This window comes from Malaclemys terrapin, chromosome 7 (assembly GCF_027887155.1).
Source record: "Malaclemys terrapin pileata isolate rMalTer1 chromosome 7, rMalTer1.hap1, whole genome shotgun sequence".
NCBI lineage: Eukaryota > Metazoa > Chordata > Testudines > Emydidae > Malaclemys > Malaclemys terrapin.
Window position 1 is genome coordinate 29946708 of NC_071511.1, and position 16845 is coordinate 29963552.

The 16845-nt window shown below is 61.7% G+C and overlaps 1 protein-coding gene across 6 annotated transcripts in view; it reads right to left on the bottom strand.

Annotated features, from left to right (window-relative positions):
• Positions 1-7308: 7308 nt before the first annotated feature.
• PC (pyruvate carboxylase) overlaps positions 7309-16845 on the bottom strand; it is a 261745-nt gene continuing 252208 nt past the window's right edge. For 5 of the 6 annotated variants that reach the window (XM_054033613.1, XM_054033617.1, XM_054033614.1 and 2 more), the window contains 11 exons: positions 15677-15821; positions 15026-15115; positions 13839-14060; positions 13274-13430; positions 12764-13004; positions 12149-12398; positions 11601-11845; positions 11247-11426; positions 10796-11047; positions 10243-10383; positions 7309-9618 (listed from right to left, as the gene is read on the bottom strand). In XM_054033613.1, coding sequence (XP_053889588.1) covers positions 9370-9618; positions 10243-10383; positions 10796-11047; positions 11247-11426; positions 11601-11845; positions 12149-12398; positions 12764-13004; positions 13274-13430; positions 13839-14060; positions 15026-15115; positions 15677-15821 — 2172 coding nt within the window. In that variant the 3' untranslated portion in view covers positions 7309-9369. Of the gene's footprint in view, positions 9619-10231; positions 10384-10795; positions 11048-11246; positions 11427-11600; positions 11846-12148; positions 12399-12763; positions 13005-13273; positions 13431-13838; positions 14061-15025; positions 15116-15676; positions 15822-16845 lie in introns of all 6 variants that reach the window. The other variant, XM_054033619.1, reaches the window with a different exon arrangement.

Consider the following 16845-nt stretch of genomic DNA (forward strand, 5'->3'; position numbering starts at 1 on the left):
CGAGTTCTGAGCAGTGCTCCTCACTCCTGTCCAGCGGCCCCTGGCTATCCCTGCCTGCAGCTCTCCGAGCACCCCACGGCGTGTCCCCTCTGGCTAAGGCTTGTCTAGCTGTACATGCAGAGTATGGCTGCCCCCCCCCCCCCTCTGCCCACTTGCCACAAACTACGTGTTCCCATAGCCCAGCTGGGGGGGAGGGGATACTACCAGAACCCACAGAAAGGGGGGCAGCCAGGACCATGGCTTGGCTAGGGGGCAGTAATGGAGCCAGAGCAGAGATAGCAGCTATCCCACTGGTATCAGCCCCCCCCCATTCGAATCAGACCCATGGGCCCCGCCAGCCTGGTATTGCCCCCCTCTCCCTGGATTAGCTGCATGAGCCCATCCAGGTTGGGTCCCATCACGGACTCCTTCAGCCTGGCAGCCCCTCCCCCTCCAAGGCCGCCCGCATTGTGGCCAGTTGCTGATTGTCCAGCTGGCTGGTTAGTCCAAGGAACGCTGGGTTTTTCAGGGACCCGGCCAGGTTTGCAAACCAAGGGCTGCGCCCTTCCCAGAGCAATGCCTAGCGCCAGCCGTGCTGCCATCCTACAAGAAAGGAGGCAGGGGGCCCTGCTGGCCTGGGACGTCTGTGTCAGGCTCTGGCAAGCAGGGGCTTTGTGCCATCACACCCAGCATTGCCCTTAGCTCCCCCCATCCCAGCTCTGTGCCAGCGTGCCCCCTGCAGAGCCTGGCTGGTGTGCAAAGAGATGGAGCCGCTGCCCACTGGCAATGTAAAGTGTCCTGAGCCTGCCCAGCTCTGGCACTGGCTGTATTAGCCAGTTGTTTGAGTGCAGCAGACGCCTGTGCCCACACACCCCTCCCTCCAGCAGTGGGGTCTCCCCCTACCACGCTGATGGATATTAGAGGGGAGCGCCCACTCAGCCTTAACTCTGCCTGCTGTGGAGGGGGCAATCGCCGCTGTGGAGTCTCTGCACGCATGCCAGCTGCAGGCCCTGGGCCAGGTGGAGCTGTACTGAGCAGTGCAGGGGTTAGTTGGCACAGCTTGGCAGTGCTGTACTTGGCCCATGAGCTGCTCTGCGTGGGGAGGGGGTGAGTGCCTCTGCCTCCCCTCCCTTGTGTATGATCAAAGGCTAGCGGCGCACGTGCACTGTGCTGGGGTGTGTATCGCACCATGGCAGTGATAGGGTTAAGGGGCGCCAGAGAGGCCAATTAGCCCATTCTGGGGCACCTGGGCGTTTCCTCTCTGCGAAAGGCACCGCAGAGGGGCCTGCAGGCAGTGCTTGGGCCCTGTCCCTGAAGGGAGGCCAGGGAGCAAGCCCCAGGAAGTAGTGTGCTGGCTAGAGCCCAGTGTCTGCGGTGGGAAGGGTGGGAGTAATTGAGCTGGGCCATGGGTCTGGACTCTCCATGTGGCCTGGCCGGACGCCGAGTCACGGCCCAGCTGGCCAAAGCCCAGAGGAGAGTGAGGCAAAAGGACTGCGATGCTGGGTCTCCCCAGGAGGAGGCGCCCTAGGCTGGCGAGTCTGTGACAACACCCCTTGGGAGCCCCAGCGGGCCGGCTCCAGCTCTGCGTTTTGTGGGTGTTGCTAGCCGGGCCCAGGGGTCTCGTAGCACGGGGATTGTCAGCGGCCAGGTGAGTGCTGGGCCTGCTCTGGGCGGCTGCTGAAGGGCGAGTGGCGGCCCGGCCTTTAGCAGTCGGCTCAGGGTGAAGGGGGAGGTGGGTCAGGCTGGGAAGCAGGCGCGGGCTGAGTGCAGCGCGATGGCCAGAAGCACAGAGGGGGTCTCTGGGTGCGTTGGTCAGAAAGGGCCGAGTTGAAGTTGCAGGGCCGTTTCCATGCACTCCGTGTTTCCTGGCATCACCGTTCTGTGGCACTCGCTGGTCGGGAAGGGACCGAGCTGGCACCGGGCGCTGCACGAAGCCAGGTCGGGGCGGGGAATTCTGCAGTGCCCAGCAAGCCCCAGCTGTTGGCTATTTGCCTCCCTGAGACTGGCAAGCGGCCCCTCCTCTCAGCCTTTGATCACCCAAGGCTGCTCCCCAGCACCCTGCACTCGCTCAGGTGGGAGTTAATCCCTGAGTTGCTTCTGTCCAACTCAACAGTGTCTGGCTTCATGAGCCAGGCAAGCAAAGGGCCAGCAAGGAATAACGACGGGCACAGAGACCCCCTTGGTGCCAGTTGGATGGGCTGGGCTGGGCACATCATCCAGCCCAGGGCATCGAACAGTCTGGGGATTGTGAACTTCTCTGACTCGCTACGCTGGCGACGTGCCCACCTTGGCGGTCAGATCCACAGAGACCACAGGGTTATAGCGGGCAAGGTGGGGGGGGGCACAGAGCGGGGATGTGCACCTGTCGACTGCCCCACCACAGCGAGGCCCTGCGCGTCTCCCACCCGCTCCGTGGCCCGCACTCGGCCTGAGATAACAGCCCCCACGGGTGGCTTTCCAAGGCCACATGGAGTCGTAGCAGTTTAGGGCCATTGGGCTCATCAAGGCTGACCTCCTGGATGGCACAGGCCAGAGCTTGTCACCCAGTTCCCCCTGTTGGAGCCCAAGCACTTGAGATGGACGAAAGCATCTACCAGAAGGGCAGCCAGGCTGGGCCTGGAGCCATCAGGAGCTGGAGGCTCTCCCGTGTCCCTTAGGGGCATGTTCCGATGGTGACTCACCCTGTGCTGAGGTGGATGGGAGCTGAGTAAGCAAACTGCACTAAGGCTCGCCTCAGCTCCATGTCACTGCAAACAGCCCATCCCGGCCCGGTTCCCCAGAGGGGCAGCAATGTACTGAGCGATCCTCAGCAAAGGCAGCTTCTCAGCCTGAAATCCAGCTCGCCCGCTGGCCTGCGGGCAGAGAGCTCGCTGGGTCGCCAATCCCAGCGGGACACGTGCCCATCGGACCCAGGGCACCCTCCAGGCTGGCAGCACCGACAGAGAATCTGCCCCCACAAAGCCACAACCCTGCGTGAGCGGCAAGGGAACCTGCCTGCTCTGCTGCCCCGTTACTAGAGCTCGGTGCCTGTGCGATCCCCTCTATGCCCGCTGCCATTCTAGGGGCCAGCGAACTGCGCACAGGGCCTGGGGCTGGCGCCCTCTAGAGGGGACAGGCCCTCCTGTCCCAGTGCCCACCCCCCTGAGCCAACCAGGCAGTCCACCCTGCCCTGGGGCTGGCGCAGAGGGGAAAGGCTCCATCTCCCAACTGGAATAATTTCTGTTGCTAGTAGCGATGGCAGGCAGGAGCTCTCTACAGATGGCTGCTCCCGGGGGCTGGCAGCCTCCCCGTACATGAGCCTGAGGGGCGCCCAGCCGCCCATGAAGAGCTGGGGGCCCCTTGAGTGGAGTTTAATTTACCAGCCCACTGGAGCAGCGGGTGGCATTCAGAACAGTGCAAAGGGCTGGCAAGGCTCTTGGACGGGTGTGTGTGGGGGGTGTACGGGGATGGCTGTGTATGGGAGGGATGGGTAAGGCTTTAAATCCTGATTTGAGGCCTTCAGTATCTCAGCCAGAGGTGCTGGGTCCATTGCGGAAGTGGGTGGGTGCTGTTCTGTGGCCTGCGATGTGCAGATCAGACCAGATGAGCGTGATGGTCCCTTCTGGCCTTGAAGTCTATGAGCCTATGTTGGGTGGGGCAGAGCAGCGGGGGTGGGACGGGGCTAGGCATATGGGGGAGGGTGATGGGGGAGGCTAGATGGGTGTGTATATGTAGGGATAGAGGGTGGGTGGAGCAGATAGCTATAGAGAAGGGTGTGTATGGGGATAGAAAGAGCAGGCTGTATGGGGATGGAGAGGTGAGCTAATCAATGCGTCAAGCATGCCCGGTGGAGGAAATGCCAGGCTAAAGGGTACCTGTAATATTGACCCTGGCAGTTGTCCTTTCCATGATCTCCTATCCAACCGGGTCATCACTGGGCACTGAACTAAAATCTTCACAGCCACAGCCCAGACCTTGGCCTCTTGAGCTAAAGGACTCGCAGAAGTAGGTTGTTATCCTCTGTATAGCGCAGACTGCCCAAGGAGGGCAGCTCACTCTCACCCACCCGCCTATTTGCTACAAGGTTGGGCATTTGGACTCCTGGCTTCTATCCTCAGCTCAGGGTGTGGGGGGTCTAGTGGGGTAGAGCAGGAGGGGGGCTGTGAGTCACGGCTTTTGGGGGCTCTCCTTCTCAAGGAGGGGCGTGGGTCTAGTGGGGTAGGGGACGGACTGGCAGTGAGGACTTGTGGGGTCTAGTGATTACACATCACACAGCCAGGTGCGTGGCTTGTGCACAGCTGTGGTGCATGAGGGGTTTTGTGACTCAGTTTCTCTTTGAGTGGCTGGCTCTAGGGGTTACATTGCTTGGCCTGGTGCAGGGGGTAGGGGCTGGGGCTGAATGTGCCATCAGGCATTGATCAGCCATCAGCGCCCATGACTGGAAGAGCCTAGGCTGGAGCACTAAGGCCCAGTGCGGGCGCGAGGGGCAGGCTCGTGGGTTGAACAGGGTGGTTGTCAAGGTTGCTCCTGGGACGCCCAGGGACACAGGCCCTGGTGACACTCCACCTTGCAGAGACGTGCTGGCACTAGCTCTCCTTGAGCTCGTGGGCTAGCCGGGGTAGCACAGGCAGCAGCATGGGCTAGCAGCGCCGCGTGCAAACCCATCTCCCCCCACCCACAGACCCAGCATGGCTGCCCCATGCCACGGCCCGTGCCACCCCAGCTAGTCTCACGCACTGGCTCCATGAGTTAGATTGGGGGGGGGGGGCTTCGAGCTGTGTATGACAATCGTCAGCTGTCCGAGCTGGGGCGCGCCTGCTGGGGCTTTGGCCAGCCGAGAGGGGCCTGCCGGGGCTCCAGCCCTACTCCTGCTGAACCCCTCCCTGCTGGGCTGAAGCCAGAGGCGCTGTGTGTGTGTGGGGTGTAGTCATGTGCCCCCCCGCGCACACACACAATTTTTGCCAGGATTTGCTGGCCTCACATGGTGCCGTTGGGCCCCCTCCCTGCACGGCAGTTACTGGAGCCACCAAGCTGGGAACTGCAGCCATGGGGAGTGGCCGCGGCAAACACCTGGGAGCTGCAGGGAGGGGCTGAGGGCAAGTGTGTGTGGGGGGGATGTGACTCAAGCTGTTGGGGGAACCTTTAAATTGTGCCCCCCACTCTCAGCAGGTAGCAGTTGTCTCTGGCAGAAGCCCCTACCCCCACCACCCGCCACAGGGCAGAAGCCCCGAGCTCCCCTCTCCCCGCAGTCTGGTCGGGGGGGGGGTGTTGCTCCCTAGCTGATACTGGGCCAAACCCGGCCGTGGTTTTGTCCGGTATCAGCCAGGGGGACGCTGTCTTTACCAGTGCGCCGCTCCTCCTGCGGCGTGGCCTCCCGTGCGTGGGTCCAGGCCATTCCAGCAACATGTACATGCAGGGGTGGGGGACAGGACGGATGCAGTTAGAGCAGCCCCAGGTTAGTGGGATGCAGGGTCCAACATGTTCCAGGACCGTGCGTGGCCACTGTAGGAGTCGGGACGTCACCCCAGCTCCAAGTGCAGATGTACCCAGGCACTGCAAGCCAGCCTGGGCGACCCTTCAAGTGTAGGTTGCCAGAGCTGTGTTGCTCAGGGGTCTGACACATCCTCTGCCCCCCTGACCCCGCTGCAGCCTCAGCTGGACACATACTGGGGCCGTTGGCAGCCTGGGCTCTCACCTCTCACTTGAGCTTGGCTTCGCCACGCTGCCCTAAGAGCTCCCTGAGGAGCTTTGCCAAGGGACTAATACACCTCAGCTTGCTCTGAGTGGGCTGCGCCGTGTCCTGGCAAAGCCTCCCGGAGTGCGTGGCTCCCTGAAGCGTGCTGTGGCGAGCGCATGGCTGGAGCCAGCAGGCCAGGTTGTGGAGCTGAAGAGCTGCAGAGCTCACCCTTGTGGGCACCTAAGTGGTGGGCTTGGCAGAGGCGTGGGGATCCTGCTGCGAGCCGGTGGAGAGGCCAGGGTAGCACACGCCCTGTCAATAGGGGACAGCCCTTGAGAGCGGCAGCGCGGCAGAGTGGAGTGACTGACATGGTAACAACGTGTGTGTGTTTAGTGGCCTCCCACTAACATGGGTTCGGAAGCGCAGAGAACTATTATCCGCAGAGAGTTGAAAAGGGGAGACCAGACCCATGATCTCCCAGCCCAAAGACCGTCCCCTAGGCCCTAGGCAGGGGTGGGTTAGTCCTAGGCCAGGGTGACAGGGCCGAGAGTCATGCGGCAGGCACAGCTGCAGAGTATTGTATTAATTCTCTTACCGCACAGAGGGAGCTGAATTATTAACGGCCCCGGCAGCGTCACGAGCTGGTGGGAGCGGCTCAAGGAGCTGCCGTGCCAGATTGCAATGTCCTTCAAACATTAGCGCCAACCCCTGCTCCCCAGCCAGGGGCTCCTGCCGCGCTCTGCCCGTTAACACACATCTCCCCTGGTGCTGAGATGTGGCTGCTTCTGGAGTGGGGGGCAGGGGCTGTTTACACAGGGATCTCTTGCCTGGTGCTGGGACACAGCCTCCTGTGGGGTGGGGTGCGGAGGGGGGGGCTGTTTATTCCGGGGGCCTGCTGTGGAACGTCCCAGCTAGTAACACCCGGGCAGCACTTCACTAAGCATCTCCGCCCAGCGCCAGGCAACTGCTCCGCTCTGGGTTTGGAGCCAGCTGCCTCAGGGCTGAGCTGAGACCTGGCACCTCATGCAGCAGCCAGGCGCCCTGGTCCTGGGGACAAGCCTTAGTGCCAGTCGGTTGGTGTGCGGGTGAAGGGAGCCCCCGTCTGGTCAGTGTCAGCAGTGCTGCCTGGGGATGCAGGTACCAGTTGGTCTGCAGGTACCCACAGGATCTGTCTGGGAGATGGTGCCCTGTATTCAATCCCCTGCCCTCCCTAAGTCAGCCAGCCCGGGCGAGCCAGCCCCCCCAGAGGGGAAAGACCCCATGACTCATTCCCACCGATTCCGATTCCATGGAATCTCACCCTAGCTCGCTGCGCTGCCTGAGCTGACAGCAGCATGTTCGATTTGCATAGCAGCTACTTGTAAGCCACGATTTGCCTTTCAGCCGGGAGGGTGGGAATGTTGAACGTGGAGCCTGGAGCCAAAGTGAGAGCGATGCTGCGCCATCTGCACCCGCTGCCCCTGCTATCCCAGCCCTGGACCCCCCGCCCAGCTCTGCTGGTGCCCCTTAGCCCTGCCCAACAAAAGGCTGCTGGTTGGAACTGATGGGCTTCGGTTGAGCTGGGTTCACCCCACAAACAGGCAGCCACACCACCGGCAGTTCGGAGTCTCTCCAGCAGGGGGCAGGCTGCCCCCAATTCTCTGGTCTTGTCACAAACTCAGCCAGGCCAGCAGTGAGCGGTTAGTGAGATGAGTTTTATTGGCCAGCTGGGGCCGGACCCTCAGGGACCCCGAGTCACTGAGTCCTTCCCAAAACGGCCTTGACCCTTCCAGCCCAACGGGGCGCTGGGGAGGGGCCCTAACGGAATCCCGCTTGGCAGCTCCTGCACCGCAGACTGTCCTCACGGATGTGAGGTTTGTTCCCATGCCCTCAGGCAGGGGGGAAGGGATCTCACCTCCTCCCCCAGCTCTGGGCAAACAACCCTGTAAACATCTGACACCCCTCCCCCCTAAAACCCAGCATGATTGCTTTGGTCGCTACCCACTGGGTGCCCCCTCTCACCACCTCTCCATGCGGTGCCCCCACGGAGTGCCCCATCCAGATCCACACGAGGATGGGGGTCGCCGGGAGCAGGGATGGGGGCAATCCATGGCTGGTGATACCCCTGATTCCCCCCCCGCTCTGAAGGGGGGAGGGGCGTACGTATTTGGGGGCAGGGATTGGCAATTAAGACAATAGAAAAGAAACCTGATTACGCATTAGACTAACCCAGGGTTCAAGCAGCAAGAGGAGCCCCCTCAGCTGAGGGGTCCCCTGAGACAGCATGGCAGGGGAAAGGAGCCCCTCCCCCCCTGCAGCCGGGGGCAGGACCCAGGAGCTCAGGTGGGGCACTGTTCTGCCCCAAGGGAGAAAGGAGTCATGGTTGAGCCGGGAGTGGGGGGCAGCAGCTATTGGGGGGCATAGAAAGCAGTGGCAGCCTGTGAGGAAGGTGCCCCGCAGAGTTGGGGGTACCTGGGCTGGAGGCGTAGGGGGACAGCACCCCACATGGTGCAGGGGGGTAACTGGGCTGGATGGGGCAGCACCTCCCGGCAGTTGATGGGTATAATGCAATTGGCAGCAGAGTAAGTGGGATGGGAGGGGACAGCACCTCCCCGGCAATGCTTAGCCTCTGAGATCAGATACCCCCTGGTGGAGGCAGAGGGAACTGCACCCCAGGCGGCATGATGCTGACATACACGTGGGACTTCTTTGTACAGTTATGAACTATCTGGGTGACTCCAGACTGGCCACTTTGCATCGCTGCCCTCTGAGGGGGGGCGGGGGGGAAAGGAAGAGCTGATTGTGTCCATGAGCTCAGGAGCTAAAGGACGGGGTCTGACATGCCTGCTGCCTGGGCTGGAACCGGACCGGACTGCAATAGACACACAAATGGAAGGCCTTGCATTGGCAAGGGCCTGCCAATGGGCCCACAGGACCCTGCAAGGCCAGTGCAGCTGAGAGCAGGGACTCTCTCCAGCACTCCGCAGGGAGGCAGAGGGCAAAGACCTGGAGCCGGAAACAAAGGGAGAACAGGGGTAAGCAGCAGGGACAGAGAGTAAAACAGGGTCTCAGGGCAGCAGGACACGCTGGGGTCCTGGCTCCCACCAACACAGGCTCTGGCCTGAGGACCCTGCGACGCTGGACCCCAGGTGACTAATCAATGCTCCATCGGCCTGGCCAGGCTGCCCGGCCTCGCTGCAGATCATCGTCGCTCCCGGAGAAGGGAGAGTCTCTACAGCAGTTTGATGGCAGCTGGACTGTCTGGAGCTCACGGGGGGAGTAGGGGGGTTGGCACCCAAAGGCCCAGTCCTGGAGTTGCTGAGGCCGCATGGGTGCCTGGGGAAAGTGTGGGTCTGGCACACCACCAGGGTCTCAGCCAAAAGACTGTGTAAAGACTGGGGCGTAACACAGCCCTGTCAATCCATGACAGGTGCACATACATCCCCCTGGTGGCGACAGAAGGAATTGCACACCAGGCTGCATGATCCACAGGCTCCCCTGATGGTGGTGGAAGGAACTGCACTTCCCCCATAAGGTGCGTGACTCTGAGGCTAAGCAGGACTCCAATGGGGATTGCAGGACTGGGTTGGGGGAGAGAAAAAAGCTGGTGCGTCTCCTGCAAGCAAAGGGTTAAAAGTGGGCATGGCATGCCCTTAAAGTGACAGTGTGCCGGCTGCATCCGACACATTGGGGGGCAGGTCTCTGTCCGGAATGGGGGAGGGGAAGCAGAATGCAGGGGGGGGAGGAGGCGGGGCCTATTCGATTTCCAGGATGAGGTCATCCCCCTCTAGGTTCATGTCTGGTTTGACGTAGATCTTTTTGACTGTGCCGGCCACGGGGGAGTTGACTACGGTCTCCATCTTCATGGCGCTGAGCACACAGAGGGGCTGACCCTTGCTGACCTTTGCCCCCTCCTCCACCTTGATGTCGATGACCTTGCCAGGCATGGGGGCCCCAATCTGGCCCTTGATGTCCTTCAGCGCCTTGGGGTGGAAATGCATCTCCTGGGGGGCGAGGCAGAGAGACAAGGTTAGTCAACACATCCAGGGGTAAAAGTAGAAATAGGGACTTACCGGTACTGGGCTGTGTTGGGGCCAGCTCTGGACCCTGGAAGGGGCGGGGATAGGGAGGTCAGAGCCAGCCCCAGCCTACCCTGTACTGGTAAGTGCCTCCCCTCTCCCAGTGTTACCGCCCCCTCCGGTGCTACCGCCCTGGGCCTTTTAAACTGCTGCCGGAGCCCCCGGCTGCCACTACTACCCCAGGGCTCCAGCAGCAGGGCTCCAGGGGCTATTTAAAGGGCCAGGGGCTCCCCTACCTCTACTGCCCCGGGTCCTTTGAATAGCCCCCAGAGCTCCGCCGCTACTCCAGGGCTCTGGGGGCTATTTAAAGGGCCCAGGACCCCCCTGCTTCTACCGCCCCAGGCCCTTTAAATTGCCGCCTGGGGAAGCTGGGCCGCCCTGGTACAGCGCACCGGCTCTTGCTGGTATGTCATACCGGGGCGTACTGGCTTACTTTCACCTCTGAACACATCTCATGCAACAAGGCCTTAGATCGGGCCAGACCCGTGTGTTCAGCCTGCAACATCAGACCCAGAGGCTCTTCCAGCCCAGTATCTACCCTGTTGGCACCTTCATGGCTTGTGTGTCCTTGACCAGGATGGAGCGCAGCTGCCCATTGAGTTCGAAGAAGACCTCACGTTGGCCAGCCCGGTTCAGGTCTCCCAGAGCGAGGGCTTTGATGTGCAGGGTCTTTCCACGTTCCAGCTCCACCTGCAGGGGGAGACAGAGAGTGGTGAGGCCCACAGGGCTTCCTGAACCTGCACAGAGTTGGGAGTCAATCACTCTCGGGGAGGGGCGCTGCCTTGAGTGTAACTGACATGGTGATGTTTCCTGAGTCTGCAGAGAGCCTGAGCTGATCACTCCAAGAATGGGGAGCCACCCCACCTGGAACTCCTCCCAGTGTCCCACTGATCCCAAAGGCCCCCCAAACATAGGGCTTGATAGTCTCCTTTAACCCTACACCCCACAATCCCCAACCCTCCCACTTCAAACTTCTCCTCAGGCTCCCTTGGCCCCTACTCCCAGGTCCAACCAGCTCCCTCAGAGCCTTATGTCCCACCATAGAGCCCATGGTGCAGGTCTCCCCACCCCGGTCTGGTCCCTCCCACCCTGACTCGCACACCTCAAACTCCTCGGCGATCTTGGGCCCCTCCAGGAAGAGGCGGGTGTTGAGGCACTCGACGGGGCCAAAGGTGGCCGTGAACTCCTTGAACTCGTCGAACACCTTGGGGTACATGGCGGCCGAGAGCACGTCCTCGGGGGTGATCTCCTCCTCCTGGTGCCGCATGCGCAGTTCCTTCTCCAGCTGCTGGAAGTCCAGGGCAGGCAGCGAGGCCCCCGGGCGCCCCTCGATGCGGGGCAGGTCCTTCAGCACCTGGGGGGAGAGCGTCGGGATTCCATGCTGGGGGGCTGGAGCAATGGGAGCCCAGGGAAGGGGATACCCCACCCAGTCTCATGGTCCCCATGGCTCACCTTGTAGTGAAAGGGCTCAGGGAGAGGAACCTGATCTAGCCCTGCCCCCTACGTGCCCAGGATTCCCCTGCAGCCCCACTCCACCCATTGCCCAGCCCCACCTTGGAGCGGAAGGGCTCAGGGAAGCCCCCGTAGGGGATCCCGATGTAGCCCTGCAGGAACTCCACCACGGAGAGCGGGAAGGAGAGCTCGTCTGCCATGGCCTCCACCTCCTGCCGCGACAGGTTGTTCTGCACCATGAACTGCGCCAGGTCCCCCACGATCTTCGATGACGGCGTCACCTGCACGGGCGGGAGACGGGTCAGTGCGGGCAGGCCCCTGTCCTGGGGCTAGTCGGAACTGGCGCCCCCTAGAGGGGAAAAGCCCCATGTCCCATTCCCCATCCTCCCGAGCCAGCCAGGCCCCCTGGGTGGGATCAGAGCTGGCGGCTCTAGAGGACTGTGGGCGGCTCTGACCTTGATGAGATCCCCCAGCAGCTTGTTGGCTTCGACGTAGGCCTTCTTGACCTGCTTGAACTTGTTGCCCAGCCCCATGCTGTGGGCCTGGAAGTGCAGGTTGGTGTACTGGCCGCCCGGGATCTCGTTCTCGTACACGTCGGCGTTGCCCGACTTCATGGTGGCCGTGCAGTCGAAGGCGGCGTACAGGCCCCGCGCCATCTCCCAGTACTCGCTGTAGTCAAACACCTTCTCCATCTGGATGCCTGAGGCAGGGGAAAGGGAGGAAATGGGGCTCGTCCGGGCTGCAGAGGTCGGACTTGGCCCACCCTGGTGGGTAGGACAGAGGCGGGGCTCTGGGACTATCCACGGCTCCACAGAGCATGGGGGCAGAGCTGGGCCACGCATCGCCCTGGCTCTTTGCCCTAGCCCATCTCATGCTGTTCTTAGACTGGATCGGGACAGATGCCTTGTCTGACTCTGCGCCCTCCCTGCTCTAAGCACTAGATCCCCTTCCCCTCCCAGAGCCAGGCGTAGAGCCCAGGGGCCCTGGCTCCTGCGACTAGTACCTGTGTCCTGGCGGGTGCCCCGGGTGCAGGCCACCAAGGCGCCCATGCTGGGCTGCGAGGTCATGCCGGACATGGCGTCCACGGCCACATCGACGATGTCAGCGCCGCCGGCGGCGCAGGCGAGCATGGAGGCCACGCCCGCCCCGGAGGTGTCGTGGGTGTGGATGTGGATGGGTACCTCGGGGAAGCGCTGGCGCAGCGCCCCCACCAGCAGCTCCGAGGCGCGCGGCTTCAGCAGCCCAGCCATGTCCTGCAAGGGAGGAGAGGGCTGAGTGTAGGCGTGGGGGGCAGGAACAGGGGGAGGGTGGGGAGGGGTGAACAGGGTAGGGAGCAGGGAAGGTGCAGGGGGAACTAGGTGTGTGTGGGGGGCAGAGACGTGGGCAGAGGCTGTGGGAGTGGAGGGGGGAAGGCTGGGGCAGGAGGGGATGAGGAGGCAAGTAAGGCAGGGTGAGTGAGCTCCGGACACCCTCCCCCGTGCCATGATGCCCCCCAAAGAGTGGCATCTCAGTCCATGATATCCTGGGCTATGGGTCCCCCCAGGCTTTGCTCCCCAGTTCTGCCAGTGCCCCCACCCCGCAGCCCCCAGCTACCCCAGTCCTGGGCTCCCCTAGGTACCTTGATGCAAAGGATGTGCGTCCCCGCTTTCACCAGCTCCTCGGCCAGCTGGACGTAGTATTCCAGCGTGTATTTGGTGCGGGTTGGGTCGGCCACGTCTCCCGTGTAGGAGATTGCGGCCTCCACCACCCCCCCGGCTTGCCCCGCCGCCTCCATCCCCAGCAGCATGTTGGGCAGGTAATTGAGGGAGTCGAAGACACGGAAGATGTCCATGCCATTCTCCTTTGCCACTTCACAGAACCTGGGGGACCAGGGTCACCCGGTGAGTCCTGGGGGAGAAGGATCCCCATGGGGACTGGGTGCCAGGCCCCCCCCATGTAAAGTTATCCCTGCTGACCCACCCCACAGGTCTGGCCTCAGGGTGAGTCAGCCAGGTGACTCTGGAATCCCACCCCCTTTTCTCACCCCCTCCCCTGGGGGGTCTGAAGCCCTGACCCTCAATCCTATCCCAGGCTTGAGCTCCCCCGCCCAGCCTGGCTGATGCCCTGTCAGCCTGCCCCGCCGGCTCACTTGAAGACGGAGTTGTCGGGGTAGTTGGTGTACCCCACGGCGTTGGCCCCCCGCAGCAGCATCTGGAAGGGGATGTTGGGGATGAGCTCACGGAGTTCCTGCAGCCGCTGCCACGGGCACTCATACAGGAAGCGCATGGCGACGTCAAATGTGGCACCTAGGGGGCGGGGCAGAGAGGTGAGTAGGTGTGACTTGCCCCCACCCCCGGTGTTACCCACAAGTTCTCCCCTCTGCCCTGCCCCCCACCCCAATCCCATGGTGGGTGTTCCCTAGAGGGGAAAGGCATGTGTCCCATTCCCCCCCCGGGGACAGCCAGTTCCCCACCCTGGGGCTGGATCAGAACCAGTGCCCCCTAGAGTGGAAAAGTCCCAGGTCCATTCCCTGCTGGGCCCTTGAGCCAACCAGTCCCCTTGCCCTAGGGCTCAATCAGAGCCAGCGCCCCCTAGAGGGGAAAGGCCCCATGTTAATTCCCTGCTGGGCCCTTGAGCCAACCAGTCCCCCTGCCCTAGGGCCGGATCAGAGCCAGCAGCCCCTAGAGGGGAAAGGCCCCATGTCCTGCTCTTACCGCCCCAGTTCTCAATGCTGAAGAGATTGTTGAAGTTGTGGGCCACGAAGGGCGAGATCTTCTTGAGGTCATGTGTGCGGACGCGGGTGGCTAGCAGGGACTGGTGAGCATCCCGGAAGGTCGTGTCCATGAGCAGCAGCCCCGGGTGCTGCCGCACAGCCTTGGCAAAGCCCTGGGGACCCTCCCGGAGCAGGATATCTCGGAAGCCAGTAGGGGGGTCACCTGAAAAGTGGGGGGCAGATTCCACTGCTGTAGGGTTCCAGAGAGACCCCCTACACCGCTCCCTGCAGCCCCCCAGGGTGTCGTTACTTAGCCTGGGAGGAGTCACTTATACTCAGCACTGCTGGCACTAGGGGGTGCTGTGCTGCAAGCAGTGGGGTGGGGACGCAATAGGGGGCGCTCTCCCTTACTCACTGTCAGTGACTGACCCCAGCGTAATGCTAGAGGGCGCCAGGAGAGGGGTCCCTATATAAACAGCCCTTGCACCCCACCCCAGAGGCGGCTGCATCTCAGCACCGGGACGGGGATCCCTGTATATGACGTGCTCTGTGAGGCTGACGCCTGGTAAATCTTTTCTGTCTCCAGCTTGCCTGGGACCAGCTCCATGAAATGGATCGGACAGCTGAGCTGTGGGCCTGAGGTTCCCAGCGCGTGTGTGACCGATGCGCAGGGCTGGCTTTAATTAGCCAGGATGGCAGCCCCGTCGGGTTATTAGCGCAGTTTATTTCTTTGTCAGCCGCTAATCCTCAGCCTGAACCAGGCATTAAGAGAATGAACAACGGTGGCTTACATCTCATTAAGGTTCTCCCGAGCAGCCTGTTAAATCCGTTTTGAGCTGATAGACCCCTAAGTGCTCCCTCCCCGGGCCAGGGAGCAGCCTGGAGAATACAGCACAGCAGTCACCGAACTGGGAGCGCTGACTCCCAGCCCTCCCCCCGCCAACCGACTAGGCCCCACTGCCCTCCGAAGGGAAGAACAGGGCAGAGAAAGGCCCTGACTCCTGGGAGCGGGGGAGGAAGTGGAGTCCAGCCACAAGGGCGGAAGGGAGGGCACGTGGCACTGGGAACCCAGGCATCCTGCTCCCCCTTACTCCATCCATGGGGAACGGAATGGGGCCATCGTGCGGGGGAGGGGCCCGTGGGCAGCAGACCCAGTGTGTGGGAGGGGCAGGAGAGGAGGGGACTCACCCAAAGGCACAGTGGGCACGACTGGATCAATGGGAGATGGGCGGGCCTTGACAGGGATGGGCGTGATGGGGCCGTTGACCATCACGTGGCCTGGAGAGAGAATGTCAGAGTTAGAGGGCACAGCGCATGGAACACAGCCTGGGCCAGGCATCCCGCCTCCCGCTGTACCAGCTGGGGATCCTGACCCGGGGCCCACCCCACCGTACCAGCCAGGGAGCCCACCCATGGCCCTTCTGCTACAGAACCAGCTGGTGATCCCTGTCCTGAGCCTGATGCTGCGATACGGGATGGACATCATACCCATGGCCCTGACCCGTGGTACTGGATGGGGATTCCGCCCCCTGGCAACCCACAGATGGCCCCAACCCACAGCACCAGCTGAGGATCCTGCCTTCTGGGGGGCTTCTGCCTTCTGGGCCTACCCCGCAGTGCTGGTTGGGGATCCTGCCCCTGGGGCCAGACCTCATGGTACCAGCCTGGGATCCCACCCATGGCTCTGACCCCACAGATCTAGCCCATGGCCCTGTGGTACAAGATGGGGACCCCATACCTTGGGCCTGACCCCGCAGTACTGGAAAGGGACCCTGCTCGGGTCTGGCTGGGGAGCCCACCCATTGGTCTGAGCCTGTGGTCCCAGCTCGGGGCCCGTACCCAGATAATGTAGCAGCTTCTGGGCCCTGTTCTGGACCGGGCGCAGATTGAAGAGCTCAGGGTTCTCGTCGATGAACTGTGTGTCCACCGTGCCCCGCAGGAACTGGTCATTGCTCAGCACGTTTTGCAGGAAGGGGATGTTGGTCTGGGAACAAACAGTAACAGGCTATCAGCACGGCTCTGGCATCCCGTGGGTTAAATCCAGGCATTAACCCTTCCCCTCCTGGCCCCAGCAAGCCCGGGCCCAGAGCTGGATGCTAAGATGGAGAAGATGAGACCTAGCACTGTCTATGCTGGGGCTTTGGTTGGCCCCAGGGTGTGAATGTTGTCACCCCTCCCCCCAGCGAGTGACGGAGTTAGGTTGAGCTACGTTTTCCTTGCCCCGATTGTTACTGACATAATGATGCTGCCTGAGTCTGCAGGGAGCCTGAGTTGATTGCTGACAGCTGCCCCAAGTGTTACCGAGTCAGCCGCCTTCCTTCCCCAAGGGATTATGTCCTGGCCTGCTGCCAGGGTGATGGACCCCGGGAGAGGCGCTCCGAGGAGAAGTAGCTGATTAGTAGAGCCTCTTACTCTCTTTGAATCAAATATGTTACAAGGAGGGGGGAGAAAAATTGTTCTCCTTAACCTCTGAGATAGGACAAGAAGCAATGGGCTTAAACTGCAGCAAGGGAGGTCTAGGTTGGACATTAGGAAAAACTTCCTAACTGTCAGGGTGGTTAAACATTGGAATAAACTACCTAGGGAGGTTGTGGAATCTCCATCATTGGGGATTTTTACGAGCAGGTTGGACAAACACCTGTCAAGGATGGTCTAGATAATACTTAGTCCTGCCTTGAGTGCAGGGGACTGGACTAGATGACGTCTCAAGGTCCCTTCCAGTCCTATGATTTAATTCAGTTCTCTCTGCTCCCAGCCAATCAGCTCTCATCGCGCTGCAAATACTGCTAACAAATCGAATGACAGATCAAGGCCCATCTAGTACAAGATGTGACAATGGTAGCATGGTCTGGTGGGTTAGAGCAGAGGGTGCTGAGAGTCGGGACTCCTGGGTTCTGTCCTCTGCTCTGGGAGGTTAATGGTTAGAAATATGGGGGGAGAGGAGGAAGGGAACCAGGACTCCTCGGTTCTATCCCTGACCCTGGGAGAGGAGTTGTGTGTAATGGTTA